Raw genomic sequence first — 21,353 nt, forward strand, 5'->3', positions numbered from 1 at the left:
GGGTCAATTCAATTTACCAGTTTGAACCGTCTCACCACAACAGGTTCCGTTAGTCACATCAATACTAAACTTGCCCTTATTTAGGCCGAGCCCGAGTCAGATAATATGTTGGGCTATCAGGTGGGCTGAGCTGATTTAGGCCCATTCATTTTCATATGCAAATTCTGAACCGTCTCACACCAACCTCCCTCGCGCCCTTTGCTCAGCAGAAAATAGAGTCGCTTCAATGGATCTTCTCTGCAACGCCTATTCTAATTCTTCCGATGAAGAACCCAATCCCCAACCCAACCAAATGCATAGACCCGAACCCGGGACTGGATACAATGCCGGCGTTCTTCCTCCTTACAAGCGAGCCAAAACAAACAGCACTCTGTTTCTTCGGGGTGAAGCTCCGGTGCCTGGCAGATACGTATCCAAGCGAGAGCGAGCTCTGCTCAGTCAAGCCTCTCCTTCCTCCGATCAATTGACAGATCAGACTACTACTCAAACTATTTCCGCTTCACAGAGTAATTTCTCTTTTTCCATTTGTATTAGAAATTGCATAAATTTGCTTAGGCCCGATATGTTTGCCATATTTACTATCATGAGGATAGAAATTTAAAAAATGAAGTTGGTGAAATATAGTTGTTGTTTGTTGATCACGAAAAGAATGTTGCACCAAAAAAAACTAGCCCTTTCTTATCATACATGGAGGAACAACCATTACACCCTTAAAATGTCAATATGCCTTACAGTTAATATTGCCAGCTTAAACTAAGACAGAGAAATTATCCAAGAATAATTGCAAAGCTCTCTTTGTTTATAGCATAACCTTCTTTGTAAGAGTTATATCTGCCTAATTACACCATGTATACCGTTTTCTTAATTTTGAGACTGTTACATAGCTAAATGCTGGTAATAGCACTCCATATTTCCTTTAAATAGAAGCTTTTACACACTGTATAAGCTATTGTATAACACATCAAGATAGTTGTAGAGCATGTGATAGCTTGTGAGTGACAGAAAAGGTTTTCGTGGCTTCTCAGATACCTAAACTGTGCTAAATGAGATTGTGTTATAAACAAAAAATCATTAGGGTTGTAGTTGCTTTTGATGTTTTGATGAAAAGATTAAACCTGTTTCTCGAAGGAGCATTGAAGAGTAAACAAGAAGAAATTATGCTTTGAAGAAAATATGCTTTGTAGTTTCTCAATGTAGTAGCCTTTTATGTGAAAATGCAATGTTACAAAAAAGCCTAAATAGAGAAAAAAAAAGAGAGAACTGTTTGCCCTCTCACAAGAAATGTAGTAAGTTTTATTTATAATCCCTTTTTTTTCTCCACCTAATAATGACTTACTGTCATCTACCCTCTCTCTTATCCATACTCTAGTTTTCCCTCCTAGGTTCGCATCAGGCATGGTGTTAGAGAAATATTCCTTTGTTATGTTCCTAAATACATGGGAATGGTGTTGATGATGTCGGCCCCTTTATGGAACCAATTGAACTAAAAACTCAAGCTTATAGTTAAGGCCCAATCATAGATCTTATATTAATCTTTGACACATTCCCACACTCAAATGCCTCCTAAGCTTGCAGCATGTATAACAGAGGCCCATCCCACCATGTGTTTTTAATTCCACAAATTAATGAGGTTGCCGGAACTCGAACCCTCGATCATTTGGTCCAATAGCTCTAATACCATGTCACTCATTATACATACACATTCTTCTAGTTTATTTTCACTGATCTGCCCTCCGAGTGACATGGAAGACTGCCTATTACACTTCTTAGCTCAGAAAGATTGGAAGATGAAAGCTATAAGACCCCAAATAATTATTCCATAAAGCATCAAATCGGGTTTCATATATTTTTCCTTCATATCTTTCACAAGCTCCATGGCTTTTTCCATCATCTTATTCTTAATATGTGTTGTGTGGATTTAACGGAAAGATAAATAAACGAGAATCAAAAACACAGATTTACGTGGTTCACCGACGTTGTGTTGGCTAGTCCACGGGTAGAAGGAGAATAGCTTTTATTAGGAGGCGGAAAAACAGATTACAAATTAGGTTTACATAATAGAGTATCTATAGTACTCAATCTAACCTAATCCGACTTGGAACCCATGATGTCGCTTCCAAGTAGAAAACCGAAAGCCAATACTAGACCCCGTTGCTTCCTGTCGTAGTTTGTCATTATGATTCAAGGCATTACGACAATATGTCCATGAAAAAGGGCAGAATAAGTCTTCAGATTCGGACTGGCACCAGCTTCTGTCATTGCCCTCAACAGTTCCTCCGCTTCCTTCATTTTCCCTTCTTCACAAAGACCGTCTAGTAAAGTAGTGTAGGTAACTACGCTAAAGTCAACATGTGCCTGCAACATCTCATCAACCAGCTTCAATGCATCATTGAAATTGCCAGCTTTAAAATTTGCATCAATTAGAGAAGTATACGTGAATTCATTAGGTAAAAGACCAACAGGTCTCATGTCCACAAAAAGTTTGATTGCAATTTGCAACATATCCTCTTTACATAAAGCATCAATTAGTGTGCTATAAGTTATAACATTAGGTTTCAACCCATCGTTCTTCAACTCGCGGAGAAACTCAAAAGCTTTAGGCATTCATTCGTATTTGCAAAAGCAGTTAATCAAAGTATTGTAGGTTACTACATCAGGTTGACAACCCACATCCTTCATTTCCTCAAATAGCCAAATCGATTCATCCAACAATCCTATCTTCCCATAGCCGTCAATAAGAGAATTATAAGTGACAATATCTGGTGTTAAACCCCTCTGTTTCATTTGCTGAAACAAACTCCAAGCAGATTTCATATCCTCTCCTTTGCACGTCAAACCTATCATGATATTATATGTAAATACTGATGGCACAATGCCAACCCCAACCATATCCCTAAAGAATCTCCTGGAAAACTCACCTTTCCCTGCCTTCCAAAGACTATGCAAAAGGGCATTACAAGACCTTGCTTTTGGAAACAACCTAAACCTTGACATCCTTGAAAACAACTGTCCCGCTTCCTCAAAACTAATTCCTTAAGAATCCCATTAGCATCAAAGTACATTCTAGAACAGAATAATATGTGCGCTAATATACAATAGGATTCAGTTGTTACTTGGTTTCCACCCATCTGAAGAATTTCAATGCTAATTTAGGGTCTTGCTTCACATGATGCATATACATATTCTACCAATGGCTAAGGTATTCTTTCAGATTTTTATTGATCATTATATTTGTTATATTTGTGAAGACAAATAAATTTCTATGTTTTAGTAGCTTAACTGTGTATGTTTTTTTTTCTTCTCTCAGTTGTAGGAAGCATTATTGATTCGGATCTGCCCCATAATATTTTGTCTTCTCTAAGGCAAAGAAAGGGTTGTGCACAGACAAGCAAACTATCTGAAAGGCTTTTTACAACTCTCTATAGCCACACAAAAGCTGTCAATGCTCTCAGTTGGTCACAGGATCATGGTTTGTATTGATTTTTACATTTACGTATACCCTCAATTTCTTCTGAATGGTTTTCTTTTTCTTGCTTTAGTTGCCCTCTGAAACTACTTTGCATTACTAACATGTGTGACTAGGATACTTCTGTACTTTCAAATGTCAAATTAGTTATAAGTCATCTTATTATTAGGGAATCTTTTTGCCATCTATTGAATTGAATTTGTGATTCTTAGTAGAATAATTTGCTTACTGTTGGCTTATTGATCTGTTCATTATAGTTAATCTGCAGCTCATCTTCTTGCCTCTGCTGGGATGGATCACACCATCTTGATATGGAATGTCTGGAACAGAGATCAAAAGATAGCGCGAGTGTTAAGATTTCACAATTCCGGTGTCAAAGATGTGAAATGGTGTCAAAATGGATTATCTTTGCTTTCTTGTGGATATGATTGTGTATCAAGGCTTATTGATGTTGAAAAGGGAATAGAGACCCAGAGTTTCAAGGAAGATCAGTTTGTTGGGGCTATCAGGTTCCATCCAGAGAACTCCAACCTCTTCCTCTCTGGGGGATCAAAGGGCCAAATCAGATTGTGGGACATTAGAACCAGGAAGGTGGTCCATGAATACATCCGAGGTCTAGGTCCAATACTTGACATAGAGTTCACTACAAATGGCAAGCATTTTATCTCATCTAGTGATGTCACTGGAGGCAATGTTAGTGAAAATTCTATTGTTGTTTGGGATGTCTCTCGACAAGTTCCACTGTCCAACCAGGTAAGAGATTTCTTCCGCATATGCTCCATGCCATATTTTGGTTTCTTACACTGTTTCTTTGTCTCTTTGGGCTATCTATTTGGTAATTTGTCTTGGGGAAATTTCTATTTAATGAGACTCTTGTGACTTTCTTTTTTCACAGTTATATGATTAGGCAATCAGTGGTTAGTTAAACAAAGAAAAAAAAGTGATATTAAATAAAAGAAGCTAGTCAATCTTAATTAGGGTTTAGCCCGATGTTTTCCTTCCCCACTTTTTCTTTTTTTCCCCAAAAGAAGTTATACTCTGTTTGGCTTCTTTTGGCCTTGTGCCTTGGTAGCTAACACTGAATTTGGTCATTATGGCCTGGAGTCTGGACACAAATCTAATGGCAGATAATAATAATAATAATAATAATAATAACAGCTATATTAATCATAATATAGGTTTTATATTTAAATAATTATCTTCGGATTCAGGTTTGTTTGCATGGATTATGGGTTGATTAGCTGTAGAAATTCGCATAGTTGAAATTGACAAGTATTTATTGCATTAATGGGTATCTCCGGAGTTACATATAATCAACTGCAAATGAATTTTTTTTATTTCCATTACTCTATAGGGCAATTAGCAAAGATGAAATTAATTAAAAAGAAAAGGTAGAGTTAAGCTTTAGCCCCCCTATGACTTCATTGCTTTAATTCAGTTATAGGTGTTGGACATGGGTCCACATCTAAATTGAGGAATGCAATTTTCTGAGTTTTTAGTTTTACCGCTTGTGAGATTTTACTTACTGTTTTAGGTGTCTGCCCTTTCCATCTGTCATGGAACCGTTTGAACTAAAAGCTCAAGCTGATAGTTAAAGGTCCACTTCATATTAATAGCTGACACACCGGAATTAATCATATGGTCAGAATGTAAAATGGCTTCTGTTTTTGAAAGTAAATACCGGAGAATCAAGGTCCTTAGTTATAGAAGGAACTTCTTGTCTGAATCGATAAGTTCATGCAGTTCGTACTATGACTGAAACTTTAGACGTTGAGACAAAAAAGATAAATCCATGACATGCATAATATTTTGACACGAAGAAAAGACATTTGCTGTGCTGTTAGATCTCCATTGAAAATAAAATGCTTAAACTCTTTTTAACTTCATATATTCATTAATTGTGGTGTAAAATGTCTTAATGAAGAGCATATATTGAGGTTTTATTATGCATACTATCTTCTAGTAGTTTATTATATGGAAATATTTATGCAGTGCGACTGTTATTTGGACAAATATTTTGTGGTTTCCAATACTTGGTTTTTGCACACCAAACGCCAAATATGCTAGTTGTAGCTAAATTACATATGGAGATGGCCTAAAGAGAACTCAGAAAACTTGTATATTATTATTATATTAACCTCCAAATATTTTCTGGTGAACTGTTGCCAAAATTTCATAAAAGAATATATATATATATATATTGAGAAAAGTTGACTTGGAATCCTCAAGCATCCAACAGATGCCTCGAGTTTATTTATTTTTTTCCGAACTACAGTTGGGTTCTGCGGCTTTGTAATTGTCTATTGCTATTCCCACTATACATGCACACACGTATGGAGCGGACACTCTACCCTTCAAAGTGGTAGTATTTGATTTGAAGCCGAAAATGAAGAAAAAGATCACAACTTTTTTTTGTTCTGAGTTCGTGGACTACTCAGGAGCCAAAACAGAGCAGTAAGGAGGGAGATACGGGCATTTTTCTATCAGTTGTACAAAGAGTAGCAAAAAAATAACGTTTGATTCAAAAATGATTTTTTCAATGGCCTAAACTATTTCCAACCCATGTTCTAAGGTGGAATCATGCTCTCCAAGACAAGGAGAATGTGCCATAAAAGTTGAAGTTGAAATGGAGTAGTGGAAGGCCAAGATTCCAACAGATTTGTGTCAACAACTGTAAAAGACTTTATTTTTCGGCTGAAAGACACAACACAACAAATCCAACACCCTTCTTGTCTTGTGGAAATAGCCCTTTTTTGCTAAGTAGTCTCACATCGGTTCAAACCACTTGGCCCCTCGCTTTTCTTCCCTTTCTCTGATTCTCTTCTATCAAACCTCACCTTTTTCTATTTCTCAAGTTCCAATACATTTTCCGAGATTCCAGCCTATTAACCAAGTTTCTCCAAGATTTTAGCGATCTCCAAAAGAGTTTCAAGTTATTTCGTTGTTTCCAAGCTTTGAATTTAGTTCTTCAAGTATTAAGTTTGTTATTTGGTGCAATTCCTTTATAGAATTGTCAAATTTCTCTTGTAATTTCCAGTTTTATATGTCACTTTCATTCTTGTATCAAAATTTTCAAAATAAATAAAAATAAAAACTTTTCAATTCTTTGAGGGGATTTACTTTCAGTGGCCATTGCTTAAGCTAGTAAGCTTCATGTAGTGGAACTAGGGACCTAAGAAGGATTTTGTAGTCCTTACATCTTTGGCTCAGTAGTTTGTTTTTTAGAAGTCAGAAAATCTTTAGGAATCAGTTTCCATGACATGCTTGCAAAAAAATCAACAAAAAAACAAGATTGAAATTGACATATTATGAGAACATCGCCCACATTCTTGACACACTCGGTAGGACATATTGATAATGGCAACAATACAAAAAAAAAACCCGCTGCTTCCGACTCGGAAGAAATTCAGAGTCAAGAGCAGCCTGAAGGTTTTGTTGCTGAAATGGTGAGAAGCATTGAAGAGGAAGTCGTCCACCACCATAGCCACTAGGGGGGTAGAGCAACAAATATCCCTAATGATACAATGCTTTTAGATGTGCATAGTGAAATGCATGGAAAAATTGACGAAGGTCATGGACGATAAGATTGCTAAGCAAAAGACAAACCATGATCCTTCCATGGAAGGAAAGATTTCTGGATTGACAGAAGATGTCAACAAGATTCTAGAAAAGTGTGCAGAAATTGAAACTCAAAAGTCCGCCACTCAAAGTGAGACAGTGGGAAAGAAGTTCCAAACATGATTGAAAAATACAGACCTCCTTCAGCGCGTGAGGAAACCTCCAAATCTGAGGAAGGCATGTCAACCATTTTTCGGTGCCAATGATACTATATCATACCAAGTCTCAGACTTGAGCTGCGAAACTAGTGTTTGGGGCTTGGGGGACATCTTAAGGAATTGAAGTTTCAATGTGCCCCTTGATACACCTAATGTGTGCATTGAACAAGATCTTAATGTCAATATCCCTGATGACGAAGTGATTTGCAACATAGTAGAATAGATTTATGAGTTAGGGGTACGACAAGTCCACCGACCAGAATTCCAAAAGTCGTATCGTGTTCGCTATGATCGACAATATCCCTTTTTCCGGATAGATTTTGAATCTTGGATTTCACATTGTTTTCAGGAGGACAATCTACCATTGAGAACATCGCTCGATTCACCTTCCAATGTAGTGGTTTGGTTGCTAAACTTAATTATGATATTCTCCGATTGCATTTGCTTCCTGGTTCTAGTACATGTAGTACGATTTCTTGGTACACGTTACCATCGGGGACTATAATGGAATGGCGAACCATGAAAAGATTGGTCCATACTCAGTTTCACAAAATTGAACCTAAGATTTGTCGTTGCTTAATTATCATGCATGACGCAGCGCCAAGGAGAATCCTTTGAATCTTTCATTAGCAGATTCAAAAGACGAGACATCTTTGCAGGGTTGATATTCCATAAAATGGATTTGTGAGGATAGCGCATAGGGGCTGTAATTTGAGAATCGAAAGAAGTTTCAGGGTATCGATTTTTGGGATTATTATGAGCTGGTTGCAAAAGTGTCTGAATATGAAGAACTCACGAAGAAGACCAACGTAGAAAGAAAAGCACGATTATGAAATAGTTGTGGCTAACTTAGCCAATACATGATCCGAAATTTGCCCACTCTTGGCAAATAATCCCAAATCCTCGAAAAATGCCAAGAAAAATCCAGCAGCCTAGCACCTTTGACGTACAAAAATTAGAAAGAGATTTTCGATTATTTGTTGAAGGAAAAACTCATTATGCTACCACATGGACATGTCATCCTATCCAAAGAAGAATAGAGAGGGAAATACTATCGTAAATATCATGAACGGAAACGGAAACGGATACGAAACGCGGAAACGCTAATGAAAAAGAGTTTCCGTGCAATATAGATACTGGTGCATGATAGAATCAATAGGGGAATTCTTAGATTTTCGGAAAAGAAAGAGAGCATGTTGATCAACGACCCCCTTTTCCCTGTGGTGGCAATGATTAATGCAACCTCTGCGGATTTGGGGTCAATATCAAAACACGGAAACTCTAGTTTGAACGGAGAGAGATGAATTCCTAAAGGAAGGACGTAACAGATATGGATTCCTAAAGCGATTCTCCAAGAAGTATCAACAAAACAACTAGGATCAACAAAACAAAACAACTAAACAGATATGAAATCTTAGCATATTCAACCAAAATTTTTCTAGGATCATCCCCATTTGGAAAATAGCGCCTAAAGCACTTGTTTCTTTCAGTAGAAATCTCCAAATCATTGTGGGGAGCTACAAGTCCAACACCACTTTTAAGCCAATTATTAGTATAGTACTACAAAGTTAATTATTAAATTAAAATTTTAAATAGAGGAACTACAAATAAAATTATTATGTTGATAAGGAATAAACTAGAAATTACCTAGGATTCAAGGAATGTGCCAAGCAATGAAGTGTCGTGTTGCTTTTGTTCCAACGAGACACTAGGATTTGTGAATCACATTATAAAATGTAGACTCCTCAGGATCTTGTTTGTACTCATGTCTAAATATAACAACCTTTATCTTTTTATCTTTTCAATCATCGTGTTTCACATATCATACATCAAGTGAAGATATTTCTTGTATGTGTCGGCAATCCTTAACATCTCATAAATAGGTTCTGTGAACTCAATTATGTATCTAATTTTGTCCCACCAAACATCATCCATTACTCTTGACTTGAAAAAACACATTTCTCCTTATCTTCATCTTTAAAAGTATATCATTTATCACTAATAACTACAAGTTTAAGCCCACGTTTGATAGATAACATTCTTCTAAGCATCACAACTACAAAAGCAAAGCGTGTAGGTGCAATTGACAACATTTTTAAATAGGAAGATCCATTGTAAATGACATACTCAAGCTAATCATTTATCACTTGCAACATTTGCATCACCTACTATCCTAATTTGCTCTTTAATCAAATTAGCAATTAAATATTTATCTTTATACTCACATTCGTAACTCACAACTTTCAAAATATTGGTTCACTTTCTGATGTAGCCATGAAGTTGATGATTGGCCTTCTTTGAGGTTCCGTCCATCCATACCCATTTCATTTTAGTTGGCATCAACTATCATTTAATAGCTGCTCTTTCTTTTTGCAATAATGTAGTCCGTAACATAATGTTTCCTAGAGGTAACCATTGTGTACGAACTCACAAAGTATGGGTTCCTAGCAAGATGAAATGATAACTCTACAGAGTAAAACATTTTTGCAATTTCACTGTGTAATTGATCCAACTGTTCCTTATTGGCTAACTTTTTCAAAAGATTTGTAATTGATGTTTTTACTTTTCCGTTGATCAAATGATTTTACTCCTTCCATAGTAGGTACTTTATGATAGAGTAGGTTTATGATCAATTTTTTGTGATACAATAGGTTGTAGATAGAAATAATTATGAGTTATTGTTTTAAGGCCTAATACATCACCAGCTCCTTGAACTTGTCCTTAAAAGTAGATTGACTCCTAAACTTTATTAGTATCTCACTAGCTTCTTAAATTTGTTTATTTCGTATCACCAGCTCCCTAAACTTGTCCACAAAAGTAGATTAGCTCCCTGAACTTTGCAAGTGTCTCACTAGCTTCCTAAACTTGCTTATTTCATAACAACTAAATACAAAAAGCATAATACTAACTCTCGATCCTCGTACATTCGATCTCTCAAACCTGCAACACTAACTCTTATAATAGGTTGAAAGGTAGGAGAAGAGAAAAAATACCTCTCAAATAGATGAAGATGTATTTTTAGAATTTAGGTTTAATAAGTTTTTGTATTTAATTGTTACAGAATAAGCAAGTTTGGGGAGCTGGTGAGACGCTTGCAAAGTTCAGGGAGCTAATCTACTTTTATGAACAAGTTTAGGAAGCTGGTGATACAAAATAAACAAGTTTAGGAAGGTGGTGAGATACTAACAAAGTTTAGGGAGTCAATCTACTTTTATGGACAAGTTCAGGGAGCAGGTGATATATTAGGCCTTGTTTTAATTTCAAAAGAGATTGTTTAGTCATGACATTAATTACAAAAGTACCTACTATGGAAGGAGTAAAACCATTTGATCAACGGAAAAAAAAAAAAAAGCATCAATTACAAATTCTTTGGAGAAGCTAGCAAATAATGAGCAAGTAGATCAATTGCATAGTGAAATTGCACGAATGTTTTACTTTGCAAGGATACAATATGTTGCGGACTACGTTATTGCAAAAAGAAAGAGCAGCTATTGAAAGACAATTGATGCCAACTAAAATGAAATGTTTGGAAAATGGCTTGAGCTTGGTTATTAATGGATAGACGAACCCTCAAAGAAGGCCGATCATCACCTTCATGGCTACATCATAAATTGGACCTACGTTTTGAAAGTTGTGAGTTACGAAGGTGAGTTTAAAGATAAATGTATCATTCCTAATTTGATTAAAGAGAAAATTAGAGTAGTAGTTGTTCAAGTGATAATGGATAATGCACCAGTATGTAGAGCTGCGAGGTTGTTGGTCGAAAATGATTTTGCACATATTTATAGACACATTGTGTAGTCCACACTCTTAGTTTGGCATTGAAAGAAATTTGTGCAGTATCTGAGTCTAATGTTGAAACTTATATCGATGCAAGTGGATTACTGAAGTTGCAAATGATTCATTTGGAATGAAAAATTTCATTACTAATCATAGCTTAAGTAATGTCATTTACAATTAGGGATGGCAACGGGTAGTGTACCCGGCACTACCCGACCTTAATGGGACTACCCGTACCCTGTATAAAAGGGTATGGGATCAAAATAATTACCCGTTAGGGTAATTGGACGGGTATGGGAATACCCCCTAGGGTACCCGGTACCCGTTACCCATCATAATTCTTTTATATATTAAAAAATTTATTGTTTTTTGGATGTAAGATTTTAAACCCCGACCTTTTGTTTTTCAACCATTGAGTGATACCACTAAGCTACTTCTTCTTATTAATTAAGGTTCAATTTGTTCAATTTTTAGATAAATGATTTATTAAATTTATACTTTGTTAAATTTGTAATGTTTTTTATTTTATTTATTGATTTTTAACGGGTAAGGGTACCCGTGGGTACCCGCGAATTAAATGGGAAGGGTATGGGATGCAAAAATATACCCGTTAGGGTAATGGGACGGGTACGGGTAATTAAAAAATAAACGGGTAAGGGTTTGGGATTGGCACTACCCGCGGGTACCCTACCCGTTGCCATCCCTATTTACAATGAACCTTACCATTTAAAGAAGTTGTCAATTGCATCTACATGCTTTGTTTTTGTAGTTGTGATGCTTAGAAGAATCCTATGTATTAAACGTGACCTTACATTTGTAGTTATTAATGAGATACTTTTAAGGATGAAGATAAGGAGAAAGTTGCGTTTTTCAAGTCAAGATTAGTGGATGATGTTTGGTGGGACAAAATAGATACATAGTTGAGTTAACAAAACCTATTTATGAGATATTAAAGATTGTCAACACATGTCTTCACTTGATCTATGATATATGGGACACGATGATTGAAAAGATAAAAGTTGTTATCTTTAGACATGAGCACGAACAAGATTCTGAAGAGTCTACATTTTATAATGTGATTCATGAAATCTTAGTGTCTCGTTGGAACAAAAGCAACACCCACTTCATTGCTTGACAATTTCCTTGAATCGTAGGTAATTTTCTAGTTTATTCATTATCAACATAATAATTTTATTTGTAGTTCATCTATTTAGAAATTTAATTTGATCATTAAATTTGTAGGTACTATACTGATGATTGACTTAAAAGTGGTGATGATTGACTTAAAAGTGGTGTTGGACATGTAGCTCCCTCAATGATTTGGAGATTTCTATTGAAAGATCAAGTGCTTTAGGCGCTATTTTCTAAATAAGGATGATCATAGGAAAATTTTAGTTGAATATGCTAAGTTTTCATCTTTGCGTAAAGAGTTTGGTGATTTTGATTTCATTAATGATAGGAGTCAAATAGATCCATTTATTGGTGGCTTGTGTATCGAGTGGTCACTCCTATACTTAAATCTAAATCTATAGCAATCAAACTTATTGGTCAATCGACATGCTCTTTTTGCTGTGAAAGAAATTGGAGTACCTAATCTTTTATCAATTCAATGAGAAGAAACAAAATTACTTCTAAACGTGCGGAGGATCTAGTGTTTGTTCACACTAACTTGCGTCTTCTTTCTAGAAAGACACCACGATATGAAAAAAAGAGAGACAAGAATGTGGGATATTGGTGGCGATGCCTTTGAGTGACCGGATGTTGTGGGAATCTTTGAGATTGCCAATCTATCTCTTGATGAATTGTAATCCGAGTCAATGGTGTTTGTAGATGAAGTGCTTGAAGATTAAGTAGTTTGATTTGAAGTATTAGATGTTTTTGATGAATTAATGACTTGTCTTATTATGGATTTTTTTTTTATGGTTTGTAAAATGACTTATTTGTGATTTATCATGTTTTTTTATATATTTTTGTATGTAATATATATATGATTAATTATATAAAAGTTTGTCGTGTCTCGCCGTGCCCGTGGCTTATATTGTTTAAAAATGCCGTTTGTCGCATCCGCACCCGAGTCGGTGCTTCATAGCTCGGGGGAAATTTCTATTTATTGAAACAAACATGCACCTTTAATTTGTATGACAACAGTGATTCATTTTTGCAAGATGTAGTTTAATACACTCAAAACTCATATTTAACGCTTACTAGAAATTTTTTACATAATATTCTTGTTATGCATTGCATGTTTTCGAATAAAAAATTTCGATATAGGTGATTAAAATATTTGTTTAACATTTTTGAACCAAAAAGAAGGGCGAACTTAGAAAAAAATGTTAGAATTCGAATCTGAATATATTAATTGGGAGGATGCAAGTTGCTATGCTGTAAAGCTAGAGCTTAAATCACAATTGTTTCAATAAGTTAAAGAGTTTTTTTTCCCCTCATAGTTAACCCATGAATCTATTTAGGTTTTACTTAATGGTTGGTTTAACTCTAAGCTGCGTATTCTTCATTTCACTTGAGCTATTAAGGTCCTTGAGGCTGATAGGACGGTGGATAGGTTAGTTCACTGGTGGGACTTCATATCTTGCGATTATAGTTTTGATCGAGCATGTTAATGGACATAGAGAAAAGAAGCACTCATGTCTATCTGGCTGAGATTCTTATTAGCTTGAGAAAGGTCCATATTACCAGCACAATGTGAAAAGCGGTTTCTCTTTTTCTGTTGGGAGTTTGTTCTTTGGAGTATCTAACATTGTCCCCTTTTGAAGCTTGGAGTTTATAGCATATTGTCTCCTGTTCAGTGTAAGGTGCTCGGGTTCTGTTTATATGATGATCACCTGGATATTGACCTCATATTCTTTCCCTTTGCTTTCTTTTCTAAAATTTCTTGATGATCAAAATTAGAAACCTTATTTTCTTCTTCTTTCCAGGAAAGATAAAAAATATTGTACTTGCCTTTTTCACAGAAAAAAAGAAAAGAAGAGGGAGAGGTTTGCAGTTGCCCCATGCTGGATGTGCACTCCCAACATTCTTAGAATGCATTACAAGGATCCTCTCCCACACATATATCTATTAAATTGGGATTTCTAAATGTAGAATTGTTCTAAAATGAGTCTGCAAATGTGAGACTACCATCCATATGATAAATGTGGTATCAAATAGCTGTTCAAAGTATTTCTTGGTTTATCTTTGTGTCTGCGTATGATTTGTTTATAAATTTTAGTCATTATCCACTCACGATACGAGGATATGCCATGAACCCCCAAAACACATCTTTCTAATACTAAACTTAATGATGCATCCATTCTGTAAAAAAATAATAACATAGTGATAAGTAAATAAATAAGAGAGGCATGTAAAAAACACCTGAAACAAAAAAATTCCATACTTTAAATTCTGTACATTGTTCTCGATTTACAGTAAACAAATGAGTTAAACTGCATTACTTGGTGTAGCTGTACTCCAATGTTTGTAGTCATTTGATTTCGCACTAACACATATGGGTCTAGATACATTTTGATCAAGTTTTTGTGGATGGCTGACTACATTCGTACCCTGTTTACCATCTAAGAATTAATGACCAATTGTGCAAATAACATCTAAGATTTAATGACGAACTCATACTTTTAATAACTACCTCTGCTTACCATGTTTAATGTATGAGACTGTGTACTGTAGAGAGTATCGGACATTTTTAAGATATTTTATAGATTGCCAAGCTTGATAGGCCATTATTTTCCTTAACTATTGACAGTGGCTTATGACATTTGTTTAGGGTAATGCATCATATATACAAGTAAGATTTAGGAAACATATATCTGTGACTGTGAGGGTAAGGTACAACAAGTCAGTTTTCTGAAATTAAAAGCACTGTTAGATGTTTTTTTTTTAAAAAAAGCACTGTTAGATAGTGCATCCTGTTACCCCTACACTTTTAAAAAACTTACCTGGGCCATCATCTCCTGACTTTCATAAGAACATTGATAGTGCAACATTTTCCGTAAACTTCTTTGAATTTGGTAAATTGGTTTGTAGTAGTGTGTGAGATCTTACTCAAAATAGATCACTGAGAAGATAATCTACTCCAGTGGAACAAAGATTTGCATATATAGTGCAAGAAGTTACTAATAGTTTATAGACTATAGTTGAAAACTAAGTACAGTGTTTGTTTCTTTGTTCCCTTTATCTTTTTGGTATGGAATTGTATATGGACTCTAATTATGTTTTTGTTCTAAAAATGTAAAACTACCTCCATTCACCATTGTTTATGATTCTGCCAAAATTACTGAAATGTCATCTGAAAAGCTATGCATTTTGGATGTTGAAGGACTAATTTGGAAGGAGGCTGTGTTTTATGACTACTTTTCTCTGTACCACAAATTTTAGTGGCATGAAAGTTTAATGCCTTGTCAGCTTTCCACGTAACCTGACTTTTATTTATATATTTCTTTGTTTGTTTTGAGAGAGAGGGGGGGGGGGGGGGGGGGCTGTTAATGTTTGGTACATGCATTTGAGTATTTGATCTCAGGAAAGCAGCTAGTACTTATCTTTTACAGTCGCAGTCCACTAAAAATCACTTTTTTGAATGTGGCCTCATGATACTTTTACCTTTTTATCAAACATGTATGAACACTTGGTGGACTTTGTCACTCTAATTGTATTACTGGGAATTTATTGAAATTGTAATTTCATTATGAATGCTTGAAATGATTCGTACATGCAGATATTCAGTTGCAAGTTTTGGTTTTGTTTTTTGGAAGTTTGATTTAGCAAATAGGCAATAATTAATATTTTCATTACTAGATCTTCCTCATATTCCTGGATTGAGCTCTCTTTTGCCTTCTTTCTGAAAGTTGTCTTCTTTATCTGCGTGATCATGTGAAAAAGAATTTTATTGCTTACTGACATTTGCCTTTGTGGGGCATTTGAAAATGTGACAAGATGCATACAAATTACATAAGCATGCTGCTAAAATGCAGCTAGTGCTCCCAGGTCTTGTCAGTGATGAAAGTCCTGATGCTTTTGATCATGTGAAGTGGAATAAGTTTTATGTAGTATAATTGGACAATTGAGAGTCTGATTCAGTTGAGCACATAGATGTGGCTTTAGGATGCACCACTTCAAGTACTTGAAACTGAAAGTTGGATAACTTTATTTATGGTAAGGATGTTTTATTAGCTGGACCACCCTGAAAGTGGATTTCCTGTGCTTAGGGTTTGTTGGTAGATCTGCCCAAGTTTTGGAGTAAATGTTTGCGACTGTTTGTAAGCCACTTAGACACAGACGGTCCTCGTATCATTTCTAGTTATTCCTATTCCTAAGATAACTAATCTGGATCTGTGAAGTAGTTTTAGACGGTCTTCAAATTGTAGCAGAGGTAAACATGGCCAGAACTACTCATGAACTCATCAAGCATTACTGTCTCTTTTACATGTTTTCCATTGGGCATATTATTAGTGGTATTTGTGATGTGACATGGCCTTTTTTTTGTGTGTTCATTTTAGTCTGTTCTAAATTCTGAATGCTTGAATTCTCTTTATCAGGTTTATGTGGAAGCCTACACCTGCCCCTCTATAAGATGTCATCCAGTTGATCGCTGTTTCGTGGCCCAGTCAAATGGAAATTACATTGCAATCTTCTCGTTAAGTCCCCCGTTCAGGCTAGACAAATATAAAAGGTATGAAAGCCATGGAGTTTCTGGATTCCCCATTAAGTGCAACTTCAGTTTGGATGGTGAGAAGCTGGTGTCTGGCTCATCAGATGGTTCCATATACTTTTATGACTATAAATCATCAAAACTAGTAAGGAAAATTAAGGCTTATGAGCATCCCTGTATAGATGTTGTTTTCCACCCAGTAATGCCTAACGTAATTGCCGCATGTAGCTGGAATGGGGAGGTTTCAGTATTTGAGTGAGCGGACTTCCATGTGGACATAATTGCATCGTTATTAGAATGCCTACTGAATTCTTTCTGGTTATATAATTACTTTCTAGTTGATCTAGAACAATTAGGAGATTTTTCAGAGGAACCGCGGGTTCTGCTTCTCACGCATAGCCACATTGAAAGCAAAATGTTGCAAGTTCATGATGTTGAAAGGGTGGGAGGGAAGGTAACAGAATGTACAAATAGTGGTGTTAGTTCTACTATTCTTTTTTTTTTTTTTTTTGTCTGTCGGTATATTTTTCGTGCATTCTTTATCTGGTTGTAAAAAATACTAAAATTGTTAAACATTTTATGAATTGAACACATTCTGATAATTTCAAAAAGTAGTGTTATTTTCATGTTGGAAGGAGTACTTAATGTGCTACGGCCACACCAAAAGAAGCAGCAATTATAGATTTTTTTATGGGAAATATGACATCCACAAATTGCATGGCTGTGCAATTGCGCAATAAGTTGTGAAATGGAATGGCATTATATGGTCATTGACTGCAATTTAATAGAAAAAAGAGTTGTCTCTTCATTATTGATATTGATATTGGTATAGATGAAAGTTAATCCTCTTACTGTACAAAATGACTGATGTGACAATGTCTTCTCTTATGATAATGAGAGGTACCCAATTACTCTTTCACCAAACTGTTTTGCTTTCAACTTAGATTTCCCCAGGCCCAAAACATTGTTGTCTCATACTTGCATTTCCATTAACAAAATTGACAATTCATTAAATATCTATTATAATTTTCCACTACTACTGTACATAATTTCAAATGAGAGTTGAAGCATGGAACATTGAATTTCGTAATCTAAACATAATTGTATAAAATTTGATTCTCACAATAACCATTAGATGTAAGCGGGGAAGATTACATTCCCCATCTCCTGAAATAGGAAAAAATTTCTCCCAGTTTCCACCCCATGGGAAATTCAGATCTCTCTGTCGGGATCCCTATTCTCCAGTTTCTTCGTCACTTTATGTTGTTTTTAAGTATTATTATTTTTTTTATAAAACCTCATCTATTCTTTAATTTTAAAAACTAAATAATTCTACAATCAATTACATAGCGCAACATTTCAAATCTCAAATTAAAAAAAAAAATTATATATAAAGAAGAAATAAAAAAAACAGCAAAATTCCTAGCACGTAGTGTTACTTTCTCCGGTCCAAATAATTTGTCACATTAGACCAAATCAACATATTAAGAAAACCACTGACTTGCATTAAATTTATAGAAAATAGAATAAAATACTATTTATCTCCCTTTTTTATTAACTTTTTTTTGGTAACACTCATTAAATTGCATCACTCTTTATATTTTGACTTAAAACGAAAAAGAAAAAAGGTTAATACTAAACTCATTAATAGGGGTAAAATAAAGTCACAAATAATATGAGCAAAAAAAAGTCTCGCTCTAATAAATAATATGAATCGGAGGGAATAACGTATAAAACTAATAATAAAAAAGTAGATAAACAGAGAATTTTTCGAAAATTCTATGAGGATCATTGTGCGGGAAATATCGAGAACACCCGCAAAGTGGGAATACATATCCCCGTCCTCGATTACGGAGATAAAAAAAATCATTCCCGCCCTACAGAAATTTTTATCGGGACCCGACCGGGTCGCGGAATTGCCGCCTAGTTTCTAATCCTAACATATAATGAAAGCGTAGAAAGAAGCTCAAAAATAATAAAGGTAGCTAGGTAGCTACAAGTGTTGAATATTTGGATATAGTCTAGATACTCGTAACCCATACCTACCATTATAAAACTGTTTATAATTCAATGAGGATAGAGTGGTGTGGGGGCATACTTAGTTTGCCATAGCCATAGCCATTAGCCATAGTAGCCATAGCTTATAAGAAAATAAAACAAGACATAATTATGGAATTTCATTCGTATTCTTGATGGGGGTCAATTGCAGGGGAGACAACTCCATTTCCACTTTCCTTTTTAGATGCATTTACAAGCTTATGGGACCAACAAATCCAACACCCCCCCTCCTCCCTCATAAACTATAACATATTTTGTTTTAATTATTCTAAGACTTTGTTTATATCCATTGATTTCTCTTACCACTATCTAGACAAACTTTCTTCCTCCAAAACATGAATGGTCCACAAAACTGTGCGTATTGGAAAATATGCTATCCTTCCTATATTTATATTTTTAAGTGAGAAACACATTTATGCAACCTCTGCCTAAGATATTTTGTCTATTTCTGTATTTAAATTCCACTTTCATATCAATATGTTTCCCACCTCATTCACCATTACTAACACATTATCTTCATTTTTTTCTGTTTATTCAAAGACAACATCACAAAATGAACCAACAACTTGAGATTTTAACTAAATCTAAATCAGAAATTAATTAAATACAGAAATAAAAGGGGTAATTAAGAAATTGCCTGATCCTACTCCATATGACTGCAATCATAGTTGTAAAAGATATAATATATGATATTTTCATATAAATCATGATTTCATGTACTTGTGGTCAAGCGGATCTTCGCACTTGCCGGGGACCACCGGCCAGCCTAACCGGCGACAAGAAACGATGGGCTGAAAGGTGAAAACCTACGCAATTTACTTTTTATAATGTGAGATTGGACATGAACTCAATAAGGTTTATAATGGTTTGATGAGTATGAGCTCAACTATTTCCTCTTTTCTTGTTCCTTCTTTTCGATTAAGGAACAGAAAACTGAGCACACATCAAGATTAATCAAAAAAGGGAATCTAAGACTTTTTTTTTTTTTTTTTTAAATATACCTTTTTGAATATTCTTAAGTAACCCAAAAAGTAGGATAGCAATTAGGGTTGGACAGTAACCGATAACCAAATCGATAACCGAATCAAACCCTTAGCTTAATTCGGTTATTTTTACTCTCTCGTTCGATTATGCTTTCATTTAGCTATAGTTTGGTAATTGGTTATCAGTTCGATTATTTTGTAAAAATATTGGTTTAATCAAAACCGAACCGAAGTTTATTTATAAATAAAAAAATTGACAATCTTATTTTATATTCAGTATACTCAAACTGAAATTTTTCAGTTACCAATTCTATTTGGTTCAGTTCGATTTCTAAAAAAAAAATAGTATGTTTCAGTTCGATTAACTGATAGTTCAGTTTGATTAGTAATCGAACCGAACCAAACAGATGCTCGCTCCTAATAATGTGTAAATGGATCATATTTGTGTCATGTCAAATATTAAACTAATAATTGATGAACCAATCAAACACGGTCCTTTTTTTTTGCATAGTATTAGGTCATCCCAAAATTTACATAAAATTTATTTAATAAAACCCTAATTCGCTAATGTTATCTTGGATATTACTGTATAGAAGGGGTACCAATAGTTTCGTCTAATCATTAATATCATTCTATTATCAATAGTGTCAATCCTAATCTAGTTTTCAAGGTTTTCGTTTTGAGAATCGCTGGGGTGAGGAGCAAGATTGTCATCATTTGGTTAAGAATGGTTGGGTTTCCTTTGGTGATTCGGATTTTGTACAAAAATTACTCTAATGTAATGTTGTAATTCAATGGTGGGGTTGTTTCTCTTGGGGCAAAACAAGAAACAATACTCACACAAAGAAATAATAGAGAAAAGAAAAAAAGAACACACGAGTTTTTAGCATGGAAAATCTCTTCAACTAGAGTAAAAAACACAGAACTCTAGGCCACTTAATCTCCACTGAAAAAATTATAACTTTTTGATAGACAAAAGTGTGAAAGCCCTCTCACTCTCACAAACTCAAACCGAAGTTAAACCCTCTTTAGTTAACTAGCTTGAAATTGTGATATGCTAACTAGTGAGAGATAAAACCTATTTATAAAGAGAATACCCCTTGAGAATCCCACTTCTAGTCAATGTGAGATTTAGAAAGCTATCCTAACATATCCTCCCTCTACCCAAATCTCCATATGTCTAGAGACTTTTAAAAAAAATTAACTTTTTTTTACAGCCTTCATCTTCATCTTCTGCTAAGGGAACATCCATCTAGATAACAAATACTTTTCCCTTTCTTCATGCATTGTAATATCAAGTTATCGCCATTGAACACCTTACAAACTTGCTAGTATCAATATATCTGTAGCCATGAGAAGCCAATTCACCCAAAGAAATTATGTTGACTCCAGCACTAGGTACGGACTTCATACTAGCAAGTATTTTGATAACATCATTGTGGAGGTTCTGAAAAACTCTTCCAATGCGTTCAATCTTCATCTTTGAATTCTCCCATAACAAATGTAGTCAAAATCTTCATTTACCTATAAAGTGTCAAAATAAGCTTTATCTCTACAAATATGAATGTCAGCATCATAATCCAACACCCAACCAGAATGACCTTGAATAAGATCGTTTTCAGTAGTCAACA

General features: G+C 34.9%; 1 protein-coding gene and 1 pseudogene across 1 annotated transcript; one reads left to right on the forward strand and one right to left on the reverse strand.

The window, feature by feature from the left end:
• Positions 1-202: 202 nt before the first annotated feature.
• LOC136218964 (uncharacterized) lies at positions 203-17,260 on the forward strand. The gene is made up of 4 exons (XM_066006150.1): positions 203-506; positions 3,308-3,469; positions 3,735-4,219; positions 16,569-17,260. The coding sequence occupies exons 1-4, from the start codon at positions 227-229 to the stop codon at positions 16,938-16,940; spliced, it is 1,299 nt and encodes a 432-aa protein (XP_065862222.1). The 5' UTR covers positions 203-226; the 3' UTR covers positions 16,941-17,260.
• LOC136220228 (putative pentatricopeptide repeat-containing protein At2g02150) lies at positions 1,707-3,181 on the reverse strand (annotated as a pseudogene).
• Positions 17,261-21,353: the final 4,093 nt, after the last annotated feature.

Source organism: Euphorbia lathyris, chromosome 2, assembly GCF_963576675.1.
Source record: "Euphorbia lathyris chromosome 2, ddEupLath1.1, whole genome shotgun sequence".
NCBI lineage: Eukaryota > Viridiplantae > Streptophyta > Magnoliopsida > Malpighiales > Euphorbiaceae > Euphorbia > Euphorbia lathyris.

Excerpts from the sequence above, each read along its gene's own strand:
- LOC136218964 (XM_066006150.1), top strand. The coding sequence starts at position 227 with ATGGATCTTCTCTGCAACGCCTATTCTAATTCTTCCGATGAAGAACCC. Across the intron at positions 3,470-3,734 it reads CAGTTGGTCACAGGATCATG|CTCATCTTCTTGCCTCTGCT; the intron begins GTTTGTATTGAT and ends GTTAATCTGCAG. Across the intron at positions 4,220-16,568 it reads AAGTTCCACTGTCCAACCAG|GTTTATGTGGAAGCCTACAC; the intron begins GTAAGAGATTTC and ends TCTCTTTATCAG.